The sequence below is a fragment of the Bufo gargarizans genome, chromosome 3 (assembly GCF_014858855.1).
Source record: "Bufo gargarizans isolate SCDJY-AF-19 chromosome 3, ASM1485885v1, whole genome shotgun sequence".
Taxonomy (NCBI): Eukaryota; Metazoa; Chordata; class Amphibia; order Anura; family Bufonidae; genus Bufo; species Bufo gargarizans.
Genome location: NC_058082.1, coordinates 528,357,182 through 528,384,428, shown reverse-complemented (window position 1 = coordinate 528,384,428; position 27,247 = coordinate 528,357,182). Strand labels below are relative to the sequence as shown.

Sequence of the window (27,247 nt, the reverse complement as noted above, 5' to 3'; positions counted from 1 at the left end):
GGGCAGTATAAATACCCCACATGTGACCCCACTTTGGAAAGAAGACACCCCAAGGTATCCAATGAGGGGCCTGGCAAGTTCATAGAATTTTTTTTTTTTCGCATAAGTTAGCGGAAATTGATTTTTTTTTGTTTTTTCTCACAAAGTCTCACTTTCCGCTAACTTAGGACAAAAATTTCAATCTTTCATGGACTCAATATGCCCCTCAGCAAATACCTTGGGGTGTCTTCTTTCCAAAATGGGGTCAGTTGTGGGGTGTTTGTACTGCCCTGGCATTTGAGGGTCTCCGCAATCATTACATGTATGGCCAGCATTTGGAGTTTCTGCTATTCTCCTTATATTGAGCATACAGGTAATGAGATTTTTTTTTCCGTTCAGCTTCTGGGCTGAAAGAAAAAAAATGAACGGCACAGATTTCTTCATTCGCATCGATCAATGTGGATGAAAAAATCTCTGCCAAAAAAAAAAAATGGAGGGGAAAGGCGTCTGCCAGGACATAGGAGCTCCGCCCTACATCCATACCCACTTAGCTCGTATGCCCTGGCAAACCAGATTTCTCCATTCGCATCAATCGATGTGGATGAATAAATCATTGCCGGGATTTTTTTTTTTATATATATATATATATACAAAATGCTTGCCAAAGCATAGGAACGCCGCCTCCTCCTCAGCTCGTATGCTTCGGCAAACGTATCTGTCACTGCAGAGGAGAAAATCCCGTCTTGCAGCGCCGCATACACCGACTTGCGTGTAATCTGACAGCAGCGCAATGCTTCTGTCAGAATGCACATCGGTGCTGCAGCTAGTTCATCGGTTGGTCCACCTGGAAGGTAAAAAGACAAAAAAAAAAAAAAAAGAAAAAACCAGGCCACAACGCAATAATTTTATTAACTTTGGAACAGAACATTTAACTTTAACTTTTGGAACTAAACATTAACCTGTTTGCTTACCTGTTTTTTTTTTTTGTTTTTTTTTTGTTTTTTTACCTTTATAGAACAAACCTCTCCTCCCCCATGGGTCAATGTGCAAAGCGCAAATCGCCCAAAGATGTGGCGAAGTGCGTTATGCACTTTGTCCCATGTGAAAGGAGACGTTTGCAGCAGCTGTGTGAGTGAATGGGCCCTAATAGCCCTGTGTGCCTATCCTGGTGAGATGATCCCTATGCTAGGTGTACCTGTGTGTGGTACTTTCGGAAACAATCCCCTAAGCATAGGGCAGGGTGGTCAGGACAGTCAGGACAGAAATACCGGGTGTCACGCCTTATTCCACTCCTGCTACAGACACGACATCTTTTTCGGGGTGACGGTTGGGTTGAGGTACCAGCAACGACATTGGGGAAATGTCGCTCGTGTAGACGGCTAACTACACTGGTGGATGGGGCCACGGAACCTTCTGGATACAGGAGGTTCTCAATGATCTCTTCCTGAAATTTGAGGAAGGATCCAGTTCTCCCAGCCTTACTGTAGAGAACAAAACTATTATACAGCGCCAATTGAATCAAATATACAGACACCTTCTTATACCAGCGTCTGGTTCTGCGGGAAACTAAATACGGAGACAACATCTGGTCATTGAAGTCGACCCCTCCCATGTGGAGGTTATAGTCGTGGACTGAGAGGGGCTTTTCAATGACACGGGTTGCTCGCTCAATTTGTATTGTCGTGTCTGCGTGAATGGAGGAGAGCATGTAAACGTCACGCTTGTCTCTCCATTTCACCGCGAGCAGTTCTTCGTTACACAGTGCGGCCCTCTGCCCCCTTGCAAGACGGGTGCTAACGAGCCGTTGGGGGAAGCCCGCGCGACTAGTTCGCGCGGTACCACAGGCGCCAATCCGTTCTAGAAACAAATGCCTAAAGAGGGCCACACTTGTGTAAAAATTGTCCACATAAAGATGGTACCCCTTGCCGAATAAGGGTGACACCAAGTCCCAAACTATCTTCCCACTGCTCCCCAGGTAGTCAGGGCAACCGACCGGCTCCAGGGTCTGATCTTTTCCCTCATAGACACGAAATTTGTGGGTATAGCCTGTGGCCCTTTCACAGAGCTTATACAATTTGACCCCATACCGGGCGCGCTTGCTTGGGATGTATTGTTTGAAGCCAAGGCGCCCGGTAAAATGTATTAGGGACTCGTCTACGCAGATGTTTTGCTCAGGGGTATACAAATCTGCAAATTTCTGGTTGAAATGGTCTATGAGGGGCCGAATTTTGTGGAGCCGGTCAAAAGCAGGGTGGCCTCTGGGACGGGAGGCGGTGTTGTCACTAAAGTGCAAGAAACGCAGGATGGTCTCAAATCGTGTCCTGGACATTGCACCAGAGAACATGGGCATGTGATGAATTGGGTTCGTGGACCAATATGACCGCAATTCATGTTTTTTTGTCAGGCCCATGTTGAGGAGGAGGCCCAGAAAAGTTTTAAATTCGGAAACTTGGACTGGTTTCCACCGGAAAGGCTGGGCATAAAAGCTTCCCGGGTTAGCGGTTATAAATTGTGTGGCATACCGGTTTGTCTCTGCCACGACTATGTCTAAGAGCTCCGCAGTCAAGAACAGCTCAAAAAATCCCAGGGCCGAACCGATCTGAGCCGTCTCAACCCGAACTCCAGACTGGGCGGTGAAAGGGGGAACTACAGGTGCGGCTGAAGTTGGGGGCTGCCAATCAGGGTTTGCCAGCACCTCTGGGATTCTAGGGGCTCTACGGGCACGTCTTTGCGGTGGCTGCGACTGGGGTCACTACTGCTCGTGCCACCGTACCAGCTTCAACTGCCCTTCTGGTGCTCGCTACTTCACCAGGTTGTACGGCAGTGCTGGTACTAGGTCCAGGATGGGCTGGTCTGCTGGTGTATGCCTCACCACGTAATCCGGCAGCACCAGCCCCACTCTGATGCTCTTGAAGCGGATCCTGCGCAACCTGCGGTCTAGCAACACGGGGCCGGGTACGCCTGGTTCTATCAGGGACCTCAGCCTCCTCGTCCGAACTTTGGGTCAGAGAGCCGCTGCTTTCTACAGGTTCGTATTCTGACCCGCTGGATTCATCAGATGAGGGTTCCCACTCCTCATCCGACTGGGTCAGAAGCCTGTAGGCCTCTTCAGAGGAATACCCCCTGTTTGACATGTGGGCAACTAAATTTAGGGGTATTCCCTGAGACTACCCAGGTAAAAAAAGCAAGCCTGTCTTACAAAGGGGTGGCTAGCGAAGTACCGGAGGCCGCTGCGGTTGATAAAAAATATCAAAAGTGATTTTTTTATCGCCGCAGTGCGTGTAAAGTGGATGTGCAGCGATCAAAAAAATTTTTTTTTTTTGTCACTGCGGTGGGGCGGGTGTGGGCGAACGCACGTGTGGGCGACCGATCAGGCCTGATCGGGCAAACACTGCGTTTTGGGTGGAGGGCGAACCTAAAGTGACACTAATACAGTTATAGATCTGACCGTGATCAGTTTTTGATCACTTCCAGATACTATAAAAGTACAAATGCTGATTAGCGATACGCTAATCAGCGAATAACGGACTGCGGTGCGGTGGGCTGGGCGCTAACTGATCCCTAACTACCTAACCAAGGGACCTAAACTATACCTAAAACCTAACGGTCAATACCAGTGAAAAAAAAAAGTGACAGTTTGCACTGATCACTTTTTTTCCTTTCACTAGTGATTGACAGGGGCTAGAAGGGGTGATCAAAGGGTTAATAGGGGTTCAGGGGGGTGATCTGGGGCTAAGTATGTACTGTTGGTGTACTCACTGTGAAGCCTGCTCCTCTGCTGGATCCAACCGACGAAAAGAACCAGCAGAGGAGCAGGCAGCCATATAACAGATCATATTTACAAATATGATCTGCTATACGGCTCTGTGATTGGCTTTTTTGAAAATCAGCAACCTGCCAGCCAATGATCGCTGGCTGGCAGGTCCTGACGAAATACTCCTCTATGAAATGCCGGCCCGCGATGCGCATGTGCGGGCCGGCTGCGGCGAAATCTCGCGTCTCGCGAGATGACGCGCCGATGCGTCCAGGAGGAGAAAAGCAACCACCTTCCGGACGCATCGGCGCGTTAGGCGGTCTGGAGGTGGTTAAAATACCTGAATAGAACCCCTGTATATAAAGGGTGCATCTCACACGCCCTGACCCAGACTAGGCCTCAATTAAAGGTTTGTGCCCAAAATGGCTGTATTTCAAATACCTGAATAGAACCCCTGTATATAAAAGGTGTATCTCACACACCCTGACCCAGACTAGGCCTCAATTAAAGATTTGTTCTTGAAATGGCTGCATTTCAAATACCTGAATAGAACCACTGTATATAAAGGGTGTATCTCACACGCACTGACCCAGACTAGGCCTCAATTAAAGATTTGTGCCGAAAAAATGACTGTATTTCAAATACCTGAATAGAACCCCTGAATTTAAAGGGTTTATTTCACATGCCCTGACCAAGACTAGGCTTCAAAGATTTGTGCCCAAACTGGCTGTATTTTAAATACCTGAATAGAACCCCTGTATTTAAAGGGTGTATCTCACATGCCCTGACCCACGGTAGGCCACAATTAAAGATTTGTGCACAAAATGGCGGTATTTCAAATATCTGAATATAACCCAAATATATAAAGGGTGTATCTCACAATGACATATGCAGCAAAGGCTGCCAAATAAACTTTTTTGCCCAAACGGGTGTTTGTTTAATAACTGAATATGACAGTAGTATATAACCCTGGAATTTCAAATGTGCTGATGCTGCAAGGGCACAACAATTGTGTATTTTGCCCAAAAAAGGGTGTTTTATTAATAGAAGAATATAAGCCCTGTAAATACAGGGTGTATCTCACACACCCTGAACCAAACTAGGCCGCAATTAAAAGATTTGTGCACTAAATGGCTGTATTTCAAATACCTGAATAAAACCCCTGTATTTAAAGTGTGTATCTCACACGCCCTGACCCACGCTAGGCCGCAATTAAAGATTTGTGCACAAAATGGCGGTATTTCAAATATCTGAATATAACCCAAATATATAAAGGGTGTATCTCACAATGACAAATGCAGCAAAGGCTGCCAAATAAACTTTTTTTGCCCAAACCGGTGTTTGTTTAATAACTGAATATGACAGCAGTATATAACCCTAGAATTTTAAACGTGCTGATGCTGTAAGGGCGGAACAATTGTGTATTTTGCCCAAAAAAGGGTGTTTTATTAGTAGAAGAATATAAGCCCTGTAAATACAGGGTGTATCTCACACACCCTGAACCAAACTAGGCCGCAATTAAAAGATTTGTGCACTAAATGGCTGTATTTCAAATACCTGAATAAAACCCCTGTATTTAAAGTGTGTATCTCACACGCCCTGACCCACACTAGGCCGCAATTAAAGATTTGTGCACAAAATGGCGGTATTTCAAATATCTGAATATAACCCAAATATATAAAGGGTGTATCTCACAATGACATATGCAGCAAAGGCTGCCAAATAAACTTTTTTTTGCCCAAACGGGTGTTTTTAAAAACCCAGAAAATTATGACTGTATTTCTAGCTTAAATTGCACACTTACTAATCCAGATGTTGTATATTGCCAAAAAAGTGTTTTTTTTTTTACTAACAGAATATGAAAGCTGTATATATTAAACTTGAATTTTACACTTGCTGTAAAAAAGTGGATTTTGGCAAAAAAAAGGGTGCTTTTAAAAACCCAGAAAATTATGGCTGTATTTCTAGCTTAAATTGCACACTTACTAATCCAGATGTTGTATATTGCCAAAAAAGTGGTTTTTTTTACTAACAGAATATGAAAGCTGTATATAGCGTTTGAATTTCACACGTCTAAATGCAGCTAGGGATGTAAAATATTGTATTTTGCACGAAAAGGGTGTTTTAAAAAACCCAGAAAATTATGGCTGTATTTCTAGCTGAAATTGCACACTGACTAATCCTGCAAATGCACCAGATATTGTATATTGCCAGAAAAGGGTGATTTTTTACAACCAGATTATTAGTGCTGTTTTTCAAGCTTGGATTTCAATGTCACAATAAAATGGCAGCCGCCCACCTAACTGACTTATAGGAGTTTTTTTTTTCAGTCACTGGGCTCAGGGCAGGATAAAAAAATTGTGCCCTGCACCCACACAACAAAATGTATGTAGATCGCTGAGTTAGATTCACGTTTTGAACAAAGATTCTCTCCTATTCTCTCCTTCAAAGAAAGTATCTATTTATATCACAAGGTACATCCAAACAAGAAGACCGGGTCCTACTTACATGTGGACAAGTGATGAAGTCCCCACACAAACCAAAATGCTTGAGCCATGGTATATCTGGCCGTTGTAGCGCTATTTATTCAAGTCTGTGCGCTTCCCCAGGGCTGACATCTGGACACCGGAGGCTTACTTCCGGCGTCCGGACCGCACTCTGAAGCGCATACCTTACTATCTACGTCACTTCCGGTGACGTGACACGCATCGTGAACCGCATATGGTTCAATGCCGAAACCGGAAGTTGTTATACGTCACCTCCGGATTCGTAATGGAACGCATACTGGGACGCAAATTGTCTATAGGAGTGCCGGAGATAGCGTAACTAAAAATTTATAAATCGGTTAAACATGGGACTATTGATCAGATAGATATTGCTAATAAACTCAATGTTTTTTATGAAAAAAATGGCACCCAAAAAAAGGCCAGAAAAGTGATGGGACCGTCGCAAACAAATGTCTCCCATAGTAGTCATAGGTATACAAAGGAAAGGATAACAACCACTTGGGTCATCTCCCTAGTAACAATATGGGAAGGGGGAGGACACCAAGTTAGGAACAATATGGTGAACGGATAATCGTTCACCAATTACAGGATGCTTCTCGCATCAATCAGGCCAGTTAAAGGGCCATATACAAAGTTTTTAGTTTTTTAGATTATTACTGAGGAAAGATATATATTAGCGGAACAGGAGAATCAGATAAAGCATGTAAAATTGAATCTTTAATTAAGCCCAAGGGGGGACTGGGACTGAAATCGATAGATCCGTGCTGTTTCTTTTTTGAGGATCTTCTTTTCCCAATAACCTCTCCTTTCAGGAAAGGGGAACACTTCAAGAACAGAGAAACGAGCAGAGCCTACATTACCCATATGATAGTTATTAAAATGATGAGCTACAGGCGTGTCTTTTAATTTTTTTATGTCATTAATATGTTCGCAGATCCTTCTTCGAAATTCTCTTTTATTTTTGCCTATATAGTCCATAGGACATGTACATTGGCAGATGTATACAACACCTTTCGTTTTACAGTTCGCAAAGTCCCGGATAGCGTAGGGACGTTGTGTGACAGAACAAATTACTGTCTTTGAGGTGTTGATAAAATTACAGGCTTTACAAGATCCGCATTTAAAGACGCCCAGGAGCTTACGGTCTATCCAAGTACCCTCTCTTTTGGGACCCTCATAGTGACTATGAACTAGTTGATCCCGTAAGCTCCTGCCTTTCCGGTAAGTAACTTGGGGATATTCCTTAATCACCTGTACTAGATCCGGGTCCATAGTTAGTATTGTCCAGTATGTTCTCAAAATGGATATCACCTCCTTGTTACCAGAGTCAAAGGTGGAAATCAGACTTATCAGACCCTCGTCTGACTTGTCCCTGGGTTTTGGCATCAGAAGGTCCTCCCTTTTCCTAGACTCTGCAAATTGAAAGGACTCCCTTAAGAGACTCAGTGGATAGCCTCTCTGTGTCAATCTGTTTTTTAATTTTTTTGGATTCAGAGTAAAAATTACCTCCCGAGGAGCAGTTCCTGCAAACCAGCAGATACTGTCCCCTGGGGATACCCCTCTTCACGGCAGTAGGATGGTGACTATCCCAGTGAAGGATGCTGTTAGTAGCTGTCGGTTTTCGATGTACCGATGTGCTGAGGGTCCCCTCGGTTTTTCTCACAACCACATCGAGGAAAGTGATTTGTTCAGTCTGAGGTGACGCTCAGACCAATATCATTTTGGTTTAAGATATTAATGAACTTATAAAAGGCAGGTATACTGCCCTCCCAGATCAGAAAAACATTGTCAATATAACGAGTCCAAAAGGCGATGTTGTCATTCCACCATTGGTGCTGATCTGTGAAGATGTATTTATCCTCCCACCAGCCTAGGAGGAGGTTAGTGTAAGTAGGGGCACATGAATTCCCCATCGCCGTCCCCCTGAGATGGTGGTAGTAAGAGCCATTAAATACAAAAAAGTTATGGGTTAAAGTATATTCCAGGAGACGTAAGATGAATTTGTTATGTTGGAAACACTGAGTCCCTCTGGTATTTAAAAAATAAGTAGTAGCTCCAATTCCTCAATCATGCGAATAGACGTATAGAGCGATTCTACGTCAATGCTAGCCAAGACACTGTTGGGGTTAATGGTTAAGGTTTCTATTTTACGAAGAAAGTCCATCGTATCCCTAGTAAAAGATGGTTATGTCCAGACAAAGTCTCGAAGTACCTTGTCAAGATAGATTCCACAATGATGTGCCAGGGAATCAATACCGGATATGATTGGAGGACCCCTAAGGGGATGTACCCCTTTATGTATCTTGGGTAGGCAATAAAAGGTTGCGCTTTGAGGGGCTTTTTGAAGTAAGTACTCAAATTCAGTTTTGTTGATGATTCCCTGTTGTAAGCCCTGAAACAAAATTTTGGTCAGGTCTGTAAGGAAAATATCAGTGGGATCTGAGGGGATTTTTTTATAGCTGTTTTTATCATTTAATAATGTCAAACACATTTGTTGATACTTGGGGTGATCCAAGAGTACCAAATTGCCACCCTTGTCAGATTGTTTAATAATTAGATTTTTATTCTTCTCTAAATTTCTTAGAGCTTGGAACTCAGATGCAGACAGATTCGAATGATTAAATTCATTTGTTTGTAACTGTTCTATGTCTGAAATTTCCAAACGGAAAAAGATATCAATGTGTTCAGTATTGACCAATGGTGGCAGTTTGGTACTCAGGAGGCGTAATTCTGTGAATGGGCCTTTTCCTGGTGTTCTTGTACCCTCTTCCCATAGTTCCATAAGATTTAGCAAATCAGGGTAATCCTCTGGGTTAATTCCCAGATCCAGACACATTTTTTTATTGTTATTTTCTAAAGAATTTATGCCATTTTAACTTTCTTCCGAATAGACTGAGATCCTTGACCCATGTAAAGGTTTCATATTTTGTTGTGGGGACAAAGGACAGTCCCCTCTGTAAAAGGCTCATCTCAGCTACCATCAAGCTGTAGTCTGAAAGGTTGATTAGCTCCAATTGGTCTGTCAGTTGTTCCTGCTGCGATCCCTTAACTGGTAGGAGACCAGGCCTTTGGCTAAAAAAGAGGAAGATGAAGTGGAGGTTGAGGCAGGCAAAGAGAAAGTTTTTATAATAGCAATTTGCATATACTCCAGAATGTTATGAAGAGTGATTAGATGAATTGCATAGTCCTTCTTCTTTCTTAATGAAAATTAACTTAATCCCAAAAAAAACTTTCCACTGCATTTTCAGGAAAGAGGTTTAATTCTTGTTAAGAAGGCTTCAGGGCATCCAAGAAAGTCCAACAAGCGCCAGGATCGTCTCCTAAAGAGGATTCAGCTGCAGGATCGGAGTGCCACCAGTGCAGAGCTTGCTCAGGTATGGCAGCAGGCAGGTGTGAGCGCATCTGCACGCACAGTGAGGCAAAGACTTTTGGAAGATGGCCTGGTGTCAAGAAGGGCAGCAAAGAAGCCACTTCTCTCAAAAAAAAACATCAGGGACAGATTGATCTTCTGCAGAAAATATGGTGAATGGACTGCTGAGGACTGGGGCAAAGTCATATACTCCGATGAAGCCGCTTTCCGATTGTTTGGGTCATCAGGAAAAAGGCTTGTCTGGAGAAGAAAAGGTGAGCGCTACCATCAGTCCTGTGTCATGCCAACAGTAAAGCATCCTGAGACTATTCATGTGTGGGGTTGCTTCTCATCCAAGGGAGTGGGCTCACTCACAATTTTGCCCAAAAACACAGCCATGAATAAAGAATGGTACCAAAACACCCTCCAACAGCAACTTCTTCCAACAATCCAACAACAGTTTGGTGAAGAACAATGCATTTTCCAGCACGATAAAAGCCTTTGAAACGTATGAAGTGCGTGTAATTATATTTCATTACATCACAGAAACAACTGAAACAAAGATCTAAAAGCAGTTTAGAAGCAAACTTTGTGAAAACGAATATTTGTGTCATTCTCAAAACTTTGGGCCACGACTGTAGTGTGCTGTCTGTTGGGGTACGACCCTGGGGCATTGACGGCATAGGGCCTAACTGTCCGCCCCCTTAACCCCCCCAATAGTTGCCTCTCTGTCCCCTCCATCCCCGGCATCTTTGACCAGCTCTACGTCCTCTTGAGTATCGGACTCCTCTAATTGTTCCTCTGGTTTTAGGGATACCTATGCCCTCGGAATCTGAGAAATCCTCGGGAGGCAATTTCTACTCTGAATCCAAAAAATAAAAAAACTGATTGACACAGAGAGGCTATCCACTGAGTCTCCTAAGGGAGTCCTTTCAATCTGCAAAGTTTAGGAAAAGGGAGGACCTTCTGATGCCAAAGCCCAGGGACAAGTCAGACGAGGGTCTGATACATTTGATTTCCACCTGTGACTCTGGTAACAAGGAGGTGGTATCCATTTTGAGAACATACTGGCCAATACTCACGATGGACCCAGATCTAGTACAGGTGATTAAGGAATATCCCCAAGATACTTACCGGAAAGGCAGGAGCTTACGGGATCGACAAGTTCATAGTCACTATGAGGGTCCCAAAAGAGAGGGTACTTGGCTAGACAGTAAGCCCCTGAGCGTCTTTAAATGCGGATCTTGTAAAGCCTGTAATTTTATCAACACCTCAAAGACAGGAACTCGTTCTGTCACACAACGTCCCTTCGCTATCCGGGACTTTGCGAACTGTAAAACGAAAGGCGTTGTATACATCTGCCAATGTACATGTCCTATGGACTATATAGGCAAAACTAAAAGAGAATTTCGAAGAAGGATCTGCAAACACATTAATGACATTAAAAAATTAAAAGACACGCCTGTAGCTCATCATTTTAATAACTATCATATGGCTCTGCTCGTTTCTCTGTTCTTGAGGTGTTACCCCTTCCTGAAAGGAGAGGTGATTGGGACCATAAGATCCTCAAAAAAGAAACAGCATGGATCTATCGATTTCAGTCCCAGTCCCCCCTTGGGCTTAATGAAAGATTAAACTTTACATGCTTTATCTGATTCTCCTGTTCCGCTAATATATATCTTTCCTCAGTAATAATCTAAAAAACTTTGTATATGGCCCTTTAACTGGCCCGATTGATGCAAGAAGCATCCTGTAATTGGTGAACGAATATCAGTTCACCATATTGTTCCTAACTTGGTGTCCCCCCCCCCTTCCCATATTGTTACTAGGGAGATGACCCAAGTGATTGTTATCCTTTCCTTTGTATACCTATGACTGCTATGGGAGACATTTGTTTGTGACGGTCCCATCACTTTTCTGGCCCTTTTGTGGGTGCCATTTTTTACCTAAAAAAAATTGAGTCTATTGGCAATTTCTATCTGATCAATAGTCCCATGTTTAACCGATTATAAATTTTTAGTTACGCTATCTCCGGCACTCCTATAGACAATTTGCCGTCCCAGTATGCGTTCCATTACGAATCCTGAGGTGACATATAAGAAATTCCGGTTTTGGCATTGAACAATATGCAGTTCACGATGCGTGTCACATCACCGGAAGTGACGTAGATAGTAAGGTATGCGCTTCAGAGTGCGGTCCGGACTCCGGAAGTAAGCCTCCGGCGTCTGGATGTCAGCCGTGGGGAAGCGCACGGACTTGAATAAATAGCGCTACAACGGCCAGATATACCATGGCTCAAGCATTTTGGTTTGTGTGGGGACTTGATCACTTGTCCACATGTAAGTAGGACCCGGTCTTCTTGTTTGGATGTACCTTGTGATATAAATAGATACTTTCTCTGAAGGACATTGGCTTTATACTGATTGTTTGTATACATTCCCTTTAGGTATCTTTAGCGGGACAGCCCTATTCCTAGTGGTCCACAAATCTTTTTTGCATCCTGCTTGGACCTTTTTAAAGAGTGGCAGTGGCAGTGGCATCCATTTACTGGGATAACCATTGACACTCTGTATGTAATTATCCTTCCCTTGTAGGGTCTATTAGGGACCGGATAGTACTAGGTTCGGGGACAGGGAACCTCCACCATCAGGGGGTCGCCCTGGGCTAAGCAGTCTGTAGGGCAACTAGGGTAAATTTGGTCTGCCCTGCCCTCTTGATAAGACCTTGGTCCCTTCCTCTGAACCTGTTTTTCTATCCTGCCACTATGAATCTCTTCATAGGGGTTACGACTCCCCTGTAAAGAAATTCAAGTATTTGCAGTGCACAATTTAATGATATATATATATACCTATACCCTTTCTTATATAATAAAGGTACATTTTAAAAGTCACGTTCTTTAGTTGATGAAATTCCCTTTGAAATTAATGTGACAGAGTATCTAAGTTAAAAATCCTAATGTTTGGTGCTGTCCCAAGAATATAACTGCAGTATTTAAACCTTGTATTTGACTGTCACAAATGCAAATATGCTGTGCTGGTGCACTGAACTTGCACAAAATGGCCGCCGACCCCCACCTAACTAACAGACGGATAAAAGTAATTTTTCTGTGTCACAGGGCTCAGGGCAGGGTAAAAAAAATGGTGCACTGCACCCACAAAACAAAATCGCTGTAGATCGCTGATATAACAAGCACTTCTGATAACAGATTCTTTCCTATTCTCTCCCTCACAGCAGCAGCATCCTCCTATCCCTACACTAGTAAGAGCAGAGTGACGTGCAGCGCTACGTGACTCCAGCTTATATAGAGGCTGGGTCACATGCTGCACTGGCCAATCAAAGCCATGCCATTAGTAGGCATGGCTGTGATGGCTTCTAAGGGCACACGAGTTAAACGCTTGTTGATTGGCTACTCTGCAGCCTTTCAAAAAGCGCCATTAATTCGCTGAACACCGAACTCGAACCCAAACTTTTACTGACAAGTTTGGGTTCGGGTCCGGGGTCCATAAATCCTAAAGTTTGGTACGAACCCGAACTTTACAGTTAGGGTTCGCTCAACCCTACCCACAAGGTTATACAATGATAAATACAAGACCATCTGTCTACCCAAAAGAACCTGAGAGCCTGGAAGCCTCAAAATTGCCTAGTTGTGGTGAATAGCCTTGGCGATTGCACACAATAGCCTCTCTTTTCTGTTTTGTTATGGAAACTAATTTGCATATACTTGGGTTTCTGGGAAACACATTCAAATTAGAGTTTCTTAAAAACAAGGCGGATCTTTGTATGTTACCAGATGAAAACATTGTTTAGAAGTACCTTCTACATATCAAAGTCTATGAAGCCCCTCACTCCTTTTCCTTGATGACTTCTTATGTACATCGTTGCCTGTCAGAAATCAGAGTGGAAAATGTTTCCATCTTAATCCCTCTGCACTTTAGGCACAGACTTACGGTCTATAACTTTAAGCGTCCATACCTTAGCACTGAAGTATTATAATAAACAATATGTTAAGAAACAAATTATTCTTTTTCTTTCTAGAAAGTCTCCATTCAAGGATTAATTCTAGACAGATATAAGAGGAACAGGACAATAACAAAAATTGTACATGTGACTAAAATTAGTTTATTTTTAAAGACTTGCTTGGGTATTGTGGGGATTTGCTCTAGTAGACAGGCTAGCGGACGCAGTATAGAGGCAACCACAAAGTCTTTAACTTAAACAGTTCAGTGTTTTATTCACACATAAGGAAAAACAAAAAGTGAAATTTTGCAGTCTAGGTGTTTGTTCACACCATGAAAAGTCCACAGAGCAAAAACCTTCACCTGGTTTGCAGTTTCTCCACCTGTGGTCCACAGCAGGGTTTAGGGGCCTGTGTCTCAGCATGCGGCACCCAGCACAGCAAAAGTTTTCAGATCCTAAAACACACAGGGACTGACAGCGCTTCACTGTCAGAGAGGAGTAATCCTCACCCAGCTGAGACTGCTGGCTGAGTTTGATATAGGCCAGTAAAGACCCGGCCTGGAGCGTGGGGAGAAGCCACCCACCCAGCACTTTGGCTACTCCCAGTAAGTGCCGGCCTGGATTAGCTTACAGCCAGCACTAGCTGCCGCTGACACTTGAAAATACCGGCTCTTACTTCACCGAGGCCAGGAACCTCGGTGACACATACCTTCCATCAACGACGGACCCTTGTGCCTTCCTACAGTATGTTCATACGTAGTGTTTTTGTGGAGTTTTCAATTTTGTCACTTTTTTGTATTTTAAATTGAATGGTACGGTAAATATTTTTTCATTTTACGAAAATTACTGAAAAAATTCACAAATCCTTTAAGATTTTCTTGCCCTTCTACAAAGTGTAATGTGCCTACAGATCATGGATCACATTTACTAAAAAGTGATGTTTGATAGGCAAAAGGTTCACCAGAATAAAATGTTAATAAAAGTAATAGATCATTCATGTGAACACAAAAATCGTTGTTTGCCGGCAACAGATCGTGCTGTGTAAACACGCTCTGCTGCTGGCAAACAACTTCTCCTATGAAAATGCAATGCTCTCCACCAATGAAAAGCAAGCACTTGTCGAGAAGGAACGCTGTATCGTCCTGTCTAAAGGAACCTTTTTCTATTGGTGTAGATTATTGTAAAAGTATTGGACTCAAGTACCTGAGCGCCTTCTACTATGTTCACCCAACTTTAGAGTGTGACAAGAGAAAATCAATAAAAAAGTCAAAAATGTTTGTGCCATCTCCACAATGACTCATGGCTTTTTTTAGGCCACAAAACTGAAATACAACTTTGATAACTGCAGCTCACCAGGTTTACAAGACTGGTAAATCTTCTTCAGTAGTTTAAGGCATTTATCTTCTGTCCAGTCATGAAGAATCCTGGCCAAAATAAACAGGTCTGCCTCAGGTATAGCATCATTAAAGAAGTCTCCTGAGGTAAAAAAGCAAAAGATATCAATATAATTAAATGCAGAAAATAGAGATAAATTAACAATAAATGTTAAAAGTATGAATATTCTATATGATTTTTTATTTTATTTTTAAGTCAATGGTTTCCTTGATATACAGTACATTTTTGAAGTCACTTTCTGTATTTTTCTTCCTGTCTCTTTAACTTCCTCTGTTTAGATTTTGGCATGGCAAACAGTCTAACTTGACTTTCTCAGTCAGACTATTCACTATGATTCTATTAGAGCATCACACTTATATGTGCAATGCTGTTCTGTGGGCATATTTATCTAGGCATATCAAAAGAGCTGTAATACTGTTATCCCAATTCTACAGCTAGTATCTATAATAAAAATTATAACACCTTCCCCTCAAAGCAGCAGTAAACTGACAATGGAATAAATATCTATATAGCAGTTTTATCTCTCTGTGCTAACTGCTACAGAAGGACAGTATCTTGCATTTAAATTTGAATGGGATAACACTCCCACAAATATCAAAATAAAAAAGAACCCTTTCTGAATGTCCATTTAACAACTCATAAAATATTCCATTTATAGCACCAGAGCTGGGAAGGGTGACATCCATTTCATTCGAATAGCTGTTTCAAAAATGCTGACTGCAGTAGACAGGAGCTGTAGACACCTGTAATCCATGTTTTAAAAAAAATAATTGTGGTGATGTTTTGGCATAAATCACACGATAACTTTTCTTTCTGGGTCAGTATAATTACAGCTATATCAGATACATATCGCTTTTTTAAGTTTTACTACTTTTGCACAATAGAACCCTTTTTTTTTTTAAATGAACATGTCTATGCATCACCACATCCAAGACCCATAACTTTTATATTTTTCATTTTACGGAGCTGTGAGGGATTTTTGTGGGACGACTATCATTTTGTAGAACATATCACTTTTCATTACTATTTATTCCAGCAATCCTGTCATTTTTGTATTTTTTTGCAAGGAGTTCACTGTACGGGATAAATTACATGATAATTGTGTAGTGTGGGTCCAGATGTGACAATACCAAATATGTGAGATTTTTTTTTTTTTCAATTTTTCCATTGAAAGGCGTTTTTTCAATGGAAAAATGTGTTTCTTTTATACCTGGATTTTAATTTTACTTTTCCAACCATTTATTAGTCCCACAAGGGGTCTATCTTTTTATCGTTCTAAAATACATTGCACTATTCATGCAGTGCAATGTATTTTACTGTCCGGCTGATCAGAGAGGTGCAGCCTGTTAGGACACACTGAAGGCAGGCCTGGGGCCTTCATTAGGCCACAGCTTGCATACACAGATATCAGCAACACATGAACTCATTTCTGGGGTGCCGATCGGAGGTAAAGGGAGCTCCCCTCCCTCTAAATCACTTTGATGCGGCTGGTCCTATTGACCCTGCCATCTAAGTGGTTAAATGGCCTGGATCTGCACATCTGCCTGTCCAGGCCGTTAGAGCAGGAGCGCGGCTCTCATGTAAGAGCTGTTCCATGCAGCACTTAGACTCAGCCACCGTAAAAAGGCGGCAGCCCAGCCTAAGGTCCCTTAGTGACTGCCGTAAAAAGTAGTTTGGTGGTCACTAAGTGGTTAACAGCAATTCTGTATTGTTTATGCACACAATTTGAATGTAGAATTAGGAAAACAATACACAAATCTAAAATGTCATCCATTGCTGCCATTTCCTTTCTTCTATACCTAGTAGTGTCCTATATACTGCACCTTCAAGGAAATGTATCTGTTGTTGCTCGTCTGTTACAAAATGCTTCTTAGCTGCTTGCAAAACGTTTGGCATGTCCATAATGGTGACTGTTGACTCCTTATATGTAGATACAAGTTGTTTTGCAAGACTTCCTGTACATCCTATAACAGAAAATATGAGAAAGAATATATATCCATTAAAGGGGGTCATTTACAAATTATTATCATTTGATCTGCTGTGGAAAACATGCATCAAAACTAGTCCTAATGAAAATTGACTTTGTTGTCTATCAAGCAATCAGATTCCACTTATTTTATTAAAGCTCCTTTGGAAAATGAAAGGATCAATCTGTTCTGTTGCTATGGGCAACAAAGCCAGTATTTATTTGCACTAGTTTTGATAAATTGTAGTGCCCTGGAACAGGGGTAATGTGAAGTCTGGACATTTGTGGACATTTGCCTATTTCCCTTATGCAATGTTATAAACTTCTTTCTTTATTTATCTTAACTTGCACTGTTCAACCCCTTCCCGACACATGATGTAAGAGTACGTCATGGCGGCAAGTGACTTCCCGCATTTGGACGTACTATTACATCATAGTGTCCCGGGCCCCTGCTGTATCCGCTGGTATCGCTGTAAAAGCCAAATGCCGGTGGATTAACCCGTTCTATACCGTGGTCAGCGCTGACCGCAGCATAAAAAGGGTTTGCAGTGGGTGAAGGAGCCCATCGGGTCCCTGCGCTGCTGTGGCGGTGACCCGATGGGTGACAAGGCAGCCCGATGCCATGCAGAAGCTGCCAAATGCCTTCTACGGGGGATGAGGAGATAAACCCCCAGACTGGGTCTCCTAGGTGACCTCAACCTGTTAGTGTATTACTCTATGTAATACACAAACAGGCAATGCATTACAATACAGATGAATTCTAATGCATTGCAGAGGGGATTAGACCTCAAAAGTTAAAAAAAAAAGGAAAAAAAGTGGTTTTAATAAAAATAATAAGTTTCAAGTAAAAAAAGAAACAAATGCCCCTTTCCCCAGATTTTATAATAAAAAATTGAATAAAAAATTTAAAAACACACATATTAGGTATTGCCACATCCGTAATGACTGGCTCTATAAATATATCACATGATCCACCCCATACTATAAACACTATTGCAACGCAATGCGATAAAAAAGGCATATGCCCCCCTAAATGTTACCATTAAAATCGTCACCTCATCCCGCAATAAATTAGCCTCTACATAAGACAATCGCCCAAAAAATGAAAAACGATACAGTACAGACCAAAATTCAAAGAGTTTTCTTTATTTTCATGACTATAAAAATTGTAGATTCACACTTAAGGCATCAAAATTATGAATTAACACATATGGAATTATATACATAACAAAAAAGTGTTAAACAACTGAAAATATGTCATATTCTAGGTTCTTCAAAGTAGCCACCTTTTGCTGTAATTACTGCTTTGCACACTCTTGGCATTCTATTGATGAGCTTCAAGAGGTAGTCACCTTAAATGGTTTTCACTTCACAGGTGTACCCTGTCAGGTTTAATAAGTGGGATTTCTTGCCTTATAAATGGGGTTGGGACCATCAGTTGCTGTCACGGCTGAGGAAGGGGAAAATCCTCAGCCGTGCGATGCCAGAAGATGGTCGCTGCTCGACCAGGACAACAGGATTAGGGAGCAGGTCACCTCCTATCGCATCCCTAACCTGACCCTAACTCCTAACTGCATGGGCCGACCTTTAAGGTAGGAGGACCCATGCTCAGGAACCTCGGATCCCTAACTCACCCTCCGACCGGTCCCTGGACTAGGAGTCAGGGTAAGACAACCTGTTCCTTCTGGATACGGAGGAACAGGAGTCTCACTGGCCAAGCTGCAGGGAAAAGGGGAACACTAACAGTCTTATGGATATGGCAGGTGAACAGTACAAGTTCCACCTACCTGCCACAGCCTTGCTGACTGGATCCCTGTGCTGGCAAGCTGATGTCCACACAACCTGAGATGAACCCAGAAACCACACATCCACGCACAGGAACCCAGATCCATAAGCTGCAATAAAGAAGCATAAAGAGAAACACATCTTCCAAACACCAAACGACATTGTTTTTATGACCAGAAGGGAGGCCCCCACTGGAAGTTGGTAAATAGCCAGGAGGCTGTCTCCAGCAAGCATGGCTGAAGCACCCTCACTGACTACTGCCTTCAACTGAGGCTTTATAGGGCCAAGAAGCCACACCCAACAGTCAGACACACCCCGTGACTCACACACACAGAAAGGGAGTTAACTCTTCCAATACCAAAGAAGAGAAAACACAAATTAAAGGGAAAGTGTCCAACTCAAGAACACACTGTGGCTGTTGCCGCAGGCAACGATATGGGTGGCAACCATTTCCTGGAAGTCAGCCCGAAGGCCGGGACACTGCCACCATATGTACACATCCAACCAAACGTTGCCACGGGCAACCACAGTGAAAGGAAGATGTCAGTGTACACCACACATAAAACAGAGTGCACACAGACAAACAAAAGTGCATACATACACGCACACAACTTCCAGGAAACCCCACACTCCTGTTGTCCGCGGCAACCGCACTTGAGGCAAACAACATTATGCCTCCAGCTGCGGTTGGCACAACAACCCAAACCGCGGGCAACTGTATGCGGCTCCCAAGGAGTCACGGCCATAAACATGGTCGTGACAGTTGCATTGTGGAGAAGTCAGGTGGATACACATGACTGTTAAAATTCGTATTATGGCAAGAAAAAAGCAGCTAAGTAAAGAAAAAACGAGTGGCCATCATTACTTTAAGAAATGAAGGTCAGTCAGTCCGAAAAATTGGGAAAACGTTGAAAGTGTCCCCAAGTGCAGTCACAAAAACCATCAAGCACTACAAAGAAACTGGCTCACATGCGGACCGCCCCAGGAAAGGAAGACCAAGAGTCACTTCTGCTGCGGAGGATAAGTTCATCCGAGTCACCAGCCTCAGAAATCGCAGGTTAACAGCAGCTCAGATTAGAGACCAGGTCAATGTCACACAGAGTTCTAGCAGCAGACACATCTCTAGAACAACTGTTAAGAGGAGACTGTGTGAATCAGACCTTCATGGTAGAATATCTGCTAGGAAACCACTGCTAAGGACAGACAACAAGCAGAAGAGACTTGTTTGGGCTAAAGAACACAAGCTATGGACATTAGAGCAGTGGAAATCTGTGCTTTGGTCTGATGAGTCCAAATTTGAGATCTTTGGTTCCAACCACTGTGTCTTTGTGTGACGCAGAAAAGGTGTGTAAGGGCTATTTGACCATGAAGGAGAGTGATGGGGTGCTGCGCCAGATGACCTGGCCTCCACAGTCACCGGACCTGAACCCAATCGAGATGGTTTGGGGTGAGCTGGACTGCAGAGTGAAGGCAAAAGGGCCAACAAGTGCTAAGCATCTCTGGGAACTCCTCCAAGACTGTTGGAAGACCATTTCAGGTGACTACCTCTTGAAGCTCATCAAGAGAATGCCAACAGTGTGCAAAGCAGTAGTCAAAGCAAAAGGTGGCTACTTTGAAGAACCTTTTTTTGTTATGTATATAATTCCACATGTGTTAATTCATAGTTTTGATGTCTTCAGTGTGAATCTACAATTTTCATAGTCATGAAAATAAAGAATACTCTTTGAATGAGAAGGTGTGTCCAAACTTTTGGTCTGTACTGTACCTCTCAGAATATGGAGAGACTAAAACATAATTTTATTGTTTCAAAAATGCTATTATTGTATTAAAGTGAAATAAATAAAAAATGAGAAGCTACCTAAGACAATCAGCCAAAAAATGAAAACGCTATAGCTCTCAGACTATGGAGACACTAAAACATATTTTTTTTATTTTCAAAAATGATATTATTGTGTAAAACTTAAATAATTAAGAAAAAGTATACATACTAGGTATTACCACGTCTATAATGACCTGCTCTATAAAAATATCACATGACCGAACCCTTCAGGTGAACACTGTAAAAATAAATAAATATAAACTGCCAAAACAACCCATTTTTGGTCACCTTGTCCAATAAAGTGTAATAATGAATAATCAAAAAAATCTTATGTACCCAAAAATGGTACCAATAAAAAGGTCAACTCTTCCTGCAAAAAAACATTTTTATAATAGGCGTAAAAATTTAAAAAATATGGCGTTCAGAAAATGAAGACAGAAAAACATCCTTTTTTTTCAAAAATGCTTTATTATGTAAAACTGAAACAAAGAAACAAAGAAAATAGACATATTTGATAACCTTGCATCTGTAACAACCTGCTCTATAAAAATAGCACATGATCTAACCTGTCAGATGAACGTTGTAAAAAACAAAAAATAAAAACGGTGCCAAAACGTAATATAGAGTGACTAAAAATCATATGTACACAAAATAGTACCCATATAACTGGAAAATTTGCCCAAAAAGTGAAATTTATAAAAAAATTCTCCATTTTCCTTTAATTCTTGTGGATCACCTAAAGGGTTAACGTTTTTAAAATCAGTTTTGAATAACTTGAGGGGTGTACTTTCTACAATGGGGTAATTTATGGGGGGGTTCTACTAATAAGCCCCACAAAGTAACTCCAGAATTGAACTGGTCCTTAAAAAGTGGGTTTGAAATTTTCTTAAACATTTTAAGAATTGCTTCTAAATCTCTAAGCCTTCTAACGTCCTAAAAAAATGAAATTACATTTACAAAATGATGCCAACATAAAGTAGACATATGGGGAATGTTAAGTAATAAATATTTTATGAGGTATCACATTCTGTTTTAACCCCTTAGTGACCAAGCCTGTTTGGGCCTTAATGACCAAGCCAAATTTTGGAAATCTGACATGTGTCATTTTAGCTTAGAATAACTTTGTAACGGTTTTGCACATCAAAGTAATTCTGACATTGTTTTCTCGTCACATATTGTACTTTACTTAGGTGGTAAAATTCTACCGATAAAATATGCGTATCCTTATTAAAAAAGTGAAATTTTATGAAAATTTGTAAAAAAAAATGCACATTTTCCTATTTTCAACTGCAATATTTCATATACATACATAAATACTATTCAATATTTTTTTATCAGAAATTTATTTCCACATCTTTACTTTATTTTGGCTGCACTCACAAAAATTTTTACTTTTTATTTTTTTTATTTAGGAGACTTTACATTTTAACATAAATGTTAAAATTTTTGAAGTACATATTTTTTCCTGAAACAAGCCAAGTTTGCAGAGGTTTATAAGTGTCAGAATAATATAAACCCCCCAAAAGTGAACCCATTTTAAAAACTAGGCCCCTTAACGTATTTATCTATGGGTGTAATGAGTTTTTTGACCCACTAGTTTTTTGTAGAAATTAATGCTAAGAAGGTGAAAAAAAATGTAATTTTCATTTTTTACACAAAAGTTTCAATTTAAAGACAGATTTTTTTCTACAGAGCACATGAAAATGAAGATGTACACTCCAAAATGTATCACCCTGTTTCTCCTGTCTTCAGAAATACCCCCATTGTGGCCCTAATCTTATGTCTTGACAAACGGCAGGGCCCAAACATAAAGGAACACCCAGTTGTTTTCAGAACACAAAATTTGCTTGAAAATGGTTTAGGCCCCATTGCACACTTGTAATGGCGTTTAGCTGCCAAAACAATAGAAAACCCCCACAATGGACCCCATTTTGAAAACTAGACCCCCTAAGGTATTCATCTAGGGGTGTAGTGAGCATTTAGACCCCCTAGTTTTTTGTTGAAATTAATGCTAAGAAGGTGAAAAAAATGTAATTTTCATTTTTTACACAAAAGTGTCAATTTAAAGACAGATTTTTTTCTACAGAGCACATGAAAATGAAGATGTACACTCCAAAATGTATCACCCTGTTTCTCCTGTCTTCAGAAATACCCCCATTGTGGCCCTAATCTTATGTCTTGACAAACGGCAGGGCCCAAACATAAAGGAGCACCCAGTTGTTTTCAGAACACAAAATTTGCTTGAAAATGGTTTAGGCCCCATTGCACACTTGTAATGGCGTTGAGCTGCCAAAACAATAGAAAACCCCCACAATGGACCCCATTTTGAAAACTAGACCCCCTAAGGTATTCATCTAGGGGTGTAGTGAGCATTTAGACCCCCTAGTTTTTTGTTGAAATTAATGCTAAGAAGGTGAAAAAAATGTAATTTTCATTTTTTACACAAAAGTGTCAATTTAAAGACAGATTTTTTTCTACAGAGCACATGAAAATGAAGATGTACACTCCAAAATGTATCACCCTGTTTCTCCTGTCTTCAGAAATACCCCCATTGTGGCCCTAATCTTATGTCTTGACAAACGGCAGGGCCCAAACATAAAGGAGCACCCAGTTGTTTTCAGAACACAAAATTTGCTTGAAAATGGTTTAGGCCCCATTGCACACTTGTAATGGCGTAGAGCTGCCAAAACAATAGAAAACCCCCACAATGGACCCCATTTTGAAAACTAGACCCCCTAAGGTATTCATCTAGGGGTGTAGTGAGCATTTAGACCCCCTAGTTTTTTGTTGAAATTAATGCTAAGAAGGTGAAAAAAATGTAATTTTCATTTTTTACACAAAAGTGTCAATTTAAAGACAGATTTTTTTCTACAGAGCACATGAAAATGAAGATGTACACTCCAAAATGTATCACCCTGTTTCTCCTGTCTTCAGAAATACCCCCATTGTGGCCCTAATCTTATGTCTTGACAAACGGCAGGGCCCAAACATAAAGGAGCACCCAGTTGTTTTCAGAACACAAAATTTGCTTGAAAATGGTTTAGGCCCCATTGCACACTTGTAATGGCGTTGAGCTGCCAAAACAATAGAAAACCCCCACAATGGACCCCATTTTGAAAACTAGACCCCCTAAGGTATTCATCTAGGGGTGTAGTGAGCATTTAGACCCCCTAGTTTTTTGTTGAAATTAATGCTAAGAAGGTGAAAAAAATGTAATTTTCATTTTTTACACAAAAGTGTCAATTTAAAGACAGATTTTTTTCTACAGAGCACATGAAAATGAAGATGTACACTCCAAAATGTATCACCCTGTTTCTCCTGTCTTCAGAAATACCCCCATTGTGGCCCTAATCTTATGTCTTGACAAACGGCAGGGCCCAAACATAAAGGAGCACCCAGTTGTTTTCAGAACACAAAATTTGCTTGAAAATGGTTTAGGCCCCATTGCACACTTGTAATGGCGTTGAGCTGCCAAAACAATAGAAAACCCCCACAATGGACCCCATTTTGAAAACTAGACCCCCTAAGGTATTCATCTAGGGGTGTAGTGAGCATTTAGACCCCCTAGTTTTTTGTTGAAATTAATGCTAAGAAGGTGAAACAAATGTAATTTTCATTTTTTACACAAAAGTGTCAATTTAAAGACAGATTTTTTTCTACAGAGCACATGAAAATGAAGATGTACACTCCAAAATGTATCACCCTGTTTCTCCTGTCTTCAGAAATACCCCCATTGTGGCCCTAATCTTATGTCTTGACAAACGGCAGGGCCCAAACATAAAGGCGCACCCAGTTGTTTTCAGAACACAAAATTTGCTTGAAAATGGTTTAGGCCCCATTGCACACTTGTAATGGCGTTGAGCTGCCAAAACAATAGAAAACCCCCACAATGGACCCCATTTTGAAAACTAGACCCCCTAAGGTATTCATCTAGGGGTGTAGTGAGCATTTAGACCCCCTAGTTTTTTGTTGAAATTAATGCTAAGAAGGTGAAAAAAATGTAATTTTCATTTTTTACACAAAAGTGTCAATTTAAAGACAGATTTTTTTCTACAGAGCACATGAAAATGAAGATGTACACTCCAAAATGTATCACCCTGTTTCTCCTGTCTTCAGAAATACCCCCATTGTGGCCCTAATCTTATGTCTTGACAAACGGCAGGGCCCAAACATAAAGGAGCACCCAGTTGTTTTCAGAACACAAAATTTGCTTGAAAATGGTTTAGGCCCCATTGCACACTTGTAATGGCGTTGAGCTGCCAAAACAATAGAAAACCCCCACAATGGACCCCATTTTGAAAACTAGACCCCCTAAGGTATTCATCTAGGGGTGTAGTGAGCATTTAGACCCCCTAGTTTTTTGTAGAAATTAATGCTAAGAAGGTGAAAAAAAATAAAAATAGCTCCACGAACCATCCCAAAGGGATCCCTCCCTCCCTGGAAAGCCCACAAACTAAACAGAAAATGAGAATAAATTGAATTCCTGACCCCCCCCCCCCTGTTCTTTTTGGTATTAAATAAAATTAATAATTTGCAACCGTATGGTACGTTTCAAAGCAGGGGTAATTACAGAGCCCTGGTTGTGATTTGCAGCTGGGGCAGTAAATCCGGGTGTCCCTCCTCCTTCCATGTTTGCTACACACCCGGCATCTTTTCTGTGGATACGTTTTGCTGGTAGTGGCAGGGACGGGGTGAGGGAAATGGCATTCTAAAAGCCTTCGAACGTCCTCCGATTCGAAGGCTTGCCTAGGTGCGGGGGACTCAAACAGGAGACTCTCAATCACCTTCTCCTGGTACTCGAGGAAGTTAAGGTTTCCCTGGGACTTTTTGAATAAAATAAAACTATTATAGGTAGCAATCTGGATGAGGTAGATTGCTACCTTTTTATACCAGGCCCTGTTTTTTCGCTTCACCAGGTAGGGGTGAAGCGCTTGGTCCGAGAGGTCTACACCTCCCATAAATTTATTGTAGTCTGTCACACAGACCGGTTTGTGTTTGTCCGCCGTAGCCCCCCTCTCCCTAACTGCCACTGTGGTGTCTGCATGCAAGGTGGTCAGCATGTAGACATCCTTCCTGTCCTTCCACTTCACGGCAAGCAGCTGGTCACTTGCGAGGGCGAAGGATGTTCCTTTCTCCAAACGTTTGGAGACCAGCGGTTGTGGGTATCCAACTCTATTTTTGCGGACTGTCCCACAAGCCCCTGTGTTTGCAGCATGGAGGGATTTATAAAGGGGTATACTAGTGTAAAAATTATCGGTGTACACGTGGTACCCTTTGTGCAGGAATGGTGCCAATAAATCCCACACAATTTTTCCCGATGTGCCAATATTTTCGGGGCAGCCTGGGGGGTTAAGTTGGGAGTCTCTGCCCTCATAAATTGACAGGCCACAGGTGTAGCCGGTTGTGCTCTCGCACACCTTATACAACTTTACCCCATATCTGGCACGCTTGGAAGGAATATATTGACGGAAGGAAAGGCGGCCTTTAAAACTAAAAAGGGACTCGTCAACTGATAATTTTTTCTCAGGGGTATATAATTTCAAAAATAAATCTGTAAGGAGGGAAATAAGGGGTCTCAATTTATTTAGGCGGTCGAAGGCTGGGTCAGTTCTGGGGGGGACTTGGGAATTGTCTGAAAAATGCATGAACCGCATTAGGACTTCATAGCGGTTACGGGACATAACTGCTGCAAACACAGGGGTTGAGTGGACAGTACTCGCAGCCCAATAGGATCGGACAGAGGGTTTTTTTACAATGCCCATGTCCAGGGTAAGCCCCAATTTTTTTTTTATTTCAGGGACATTTGTGGGGGTCCACCATCTTACATAAATAGACGTGGGCTTTTGTACAGCAAACTGTGTGGCGTACAAATTAGTTTGCTGCACAATTAACTCCAGGACTTTATCATCTACAAATAAATGAAAAAAATCATAAGGGGTAAAATTGCCGACATCCACATTAATTTGGGGAGTGGGTAAAAATTGGGGTACTTGGGGGGAAAATGAAGTGGCAGGAACCCACGTAGCAGAAGGGACGGGACCGCTGGGTGGAGAATGAGGGGAGGTGGTGACTTCTACCACCATAGGGCTATGGGGTCTGGGGATGGAATCAGAGTCCCCGCTATCTGAAAATATTTCCGCCTCTGAAGCGGTGCCAGATTCAGAGTGGTCAGAGCAGAGAAATTCGTATGCCTGCTCCGCACTTAACAATCTCCGAGCCATTTTTTTTTCTGTACAGCTCAGAAAAATTCAAATAACTGACCGTCCCTAAAAATGACTGACACCCACCGACTGACGGAGTGACACTTACCGACTGACGGAGTGACACCCACCGACTGACGGAGTGACACCCACCGACTGACGGAGTGACACCCAACAACTCACTGACTGACACCCACTGACCGCCAGTAACAGACGAACAGGGTCCCTAATAAAGATAAATGACTGTAACTAATAGACGTCTAATGACGGACGCCTAATCACGGACATCCACTGACCGCCAGTTACTGACGGACAGTTTATAATTTGATTTTTTTTCTTTTTTTTTTCACAGTATGTAATCACAGAGCCAGGACAGAAGTCTGATCTCTCTCTCCTCACAGAACGCGCTGAGGGGAGAGAGAAGCACAGCCCCTGTCCTGGCCATGTTTTGTAAATATAATGGATGTGATCTCCATGATAGGTTTATCATGGAGACCACATGATCAGGGACCATTATTATTGGTCCCTGATGGTTA

The 27,247-nt window shown here is 41.9% G+C and overlaps 1 protein-coding gene across 1 annotated transcript in view; it reads right to left on the bottom strand.

The window, feature by feature from the left end:
• The window catches only part of LOC122932900 (acetylserotonin O-methyltransferase-like), a 167,302-nt gene that overhangs the window by 14,580 nt on the left and 125,475 nt on the right, over positions 1 to 27,247 (bottom strand). Inside the window, exons 6-7 of the mRNA XM_044287568.1 lie at positions 16,765 to 16,905; positions 14,900 to 15,022 (exon numbers count right to left, since the gene is read on the bottom strand). Of these exons, the coding sequence (XP_044143503.1) occupies positions 14,900 to 15,022; positions 16,765 to 16,905 (264 nt within the window). The remainder of the gene's footprint in view (positions 1 to 14,899; positions 15,023 to 16,764; positions 16,906 to 27,247) is intronic.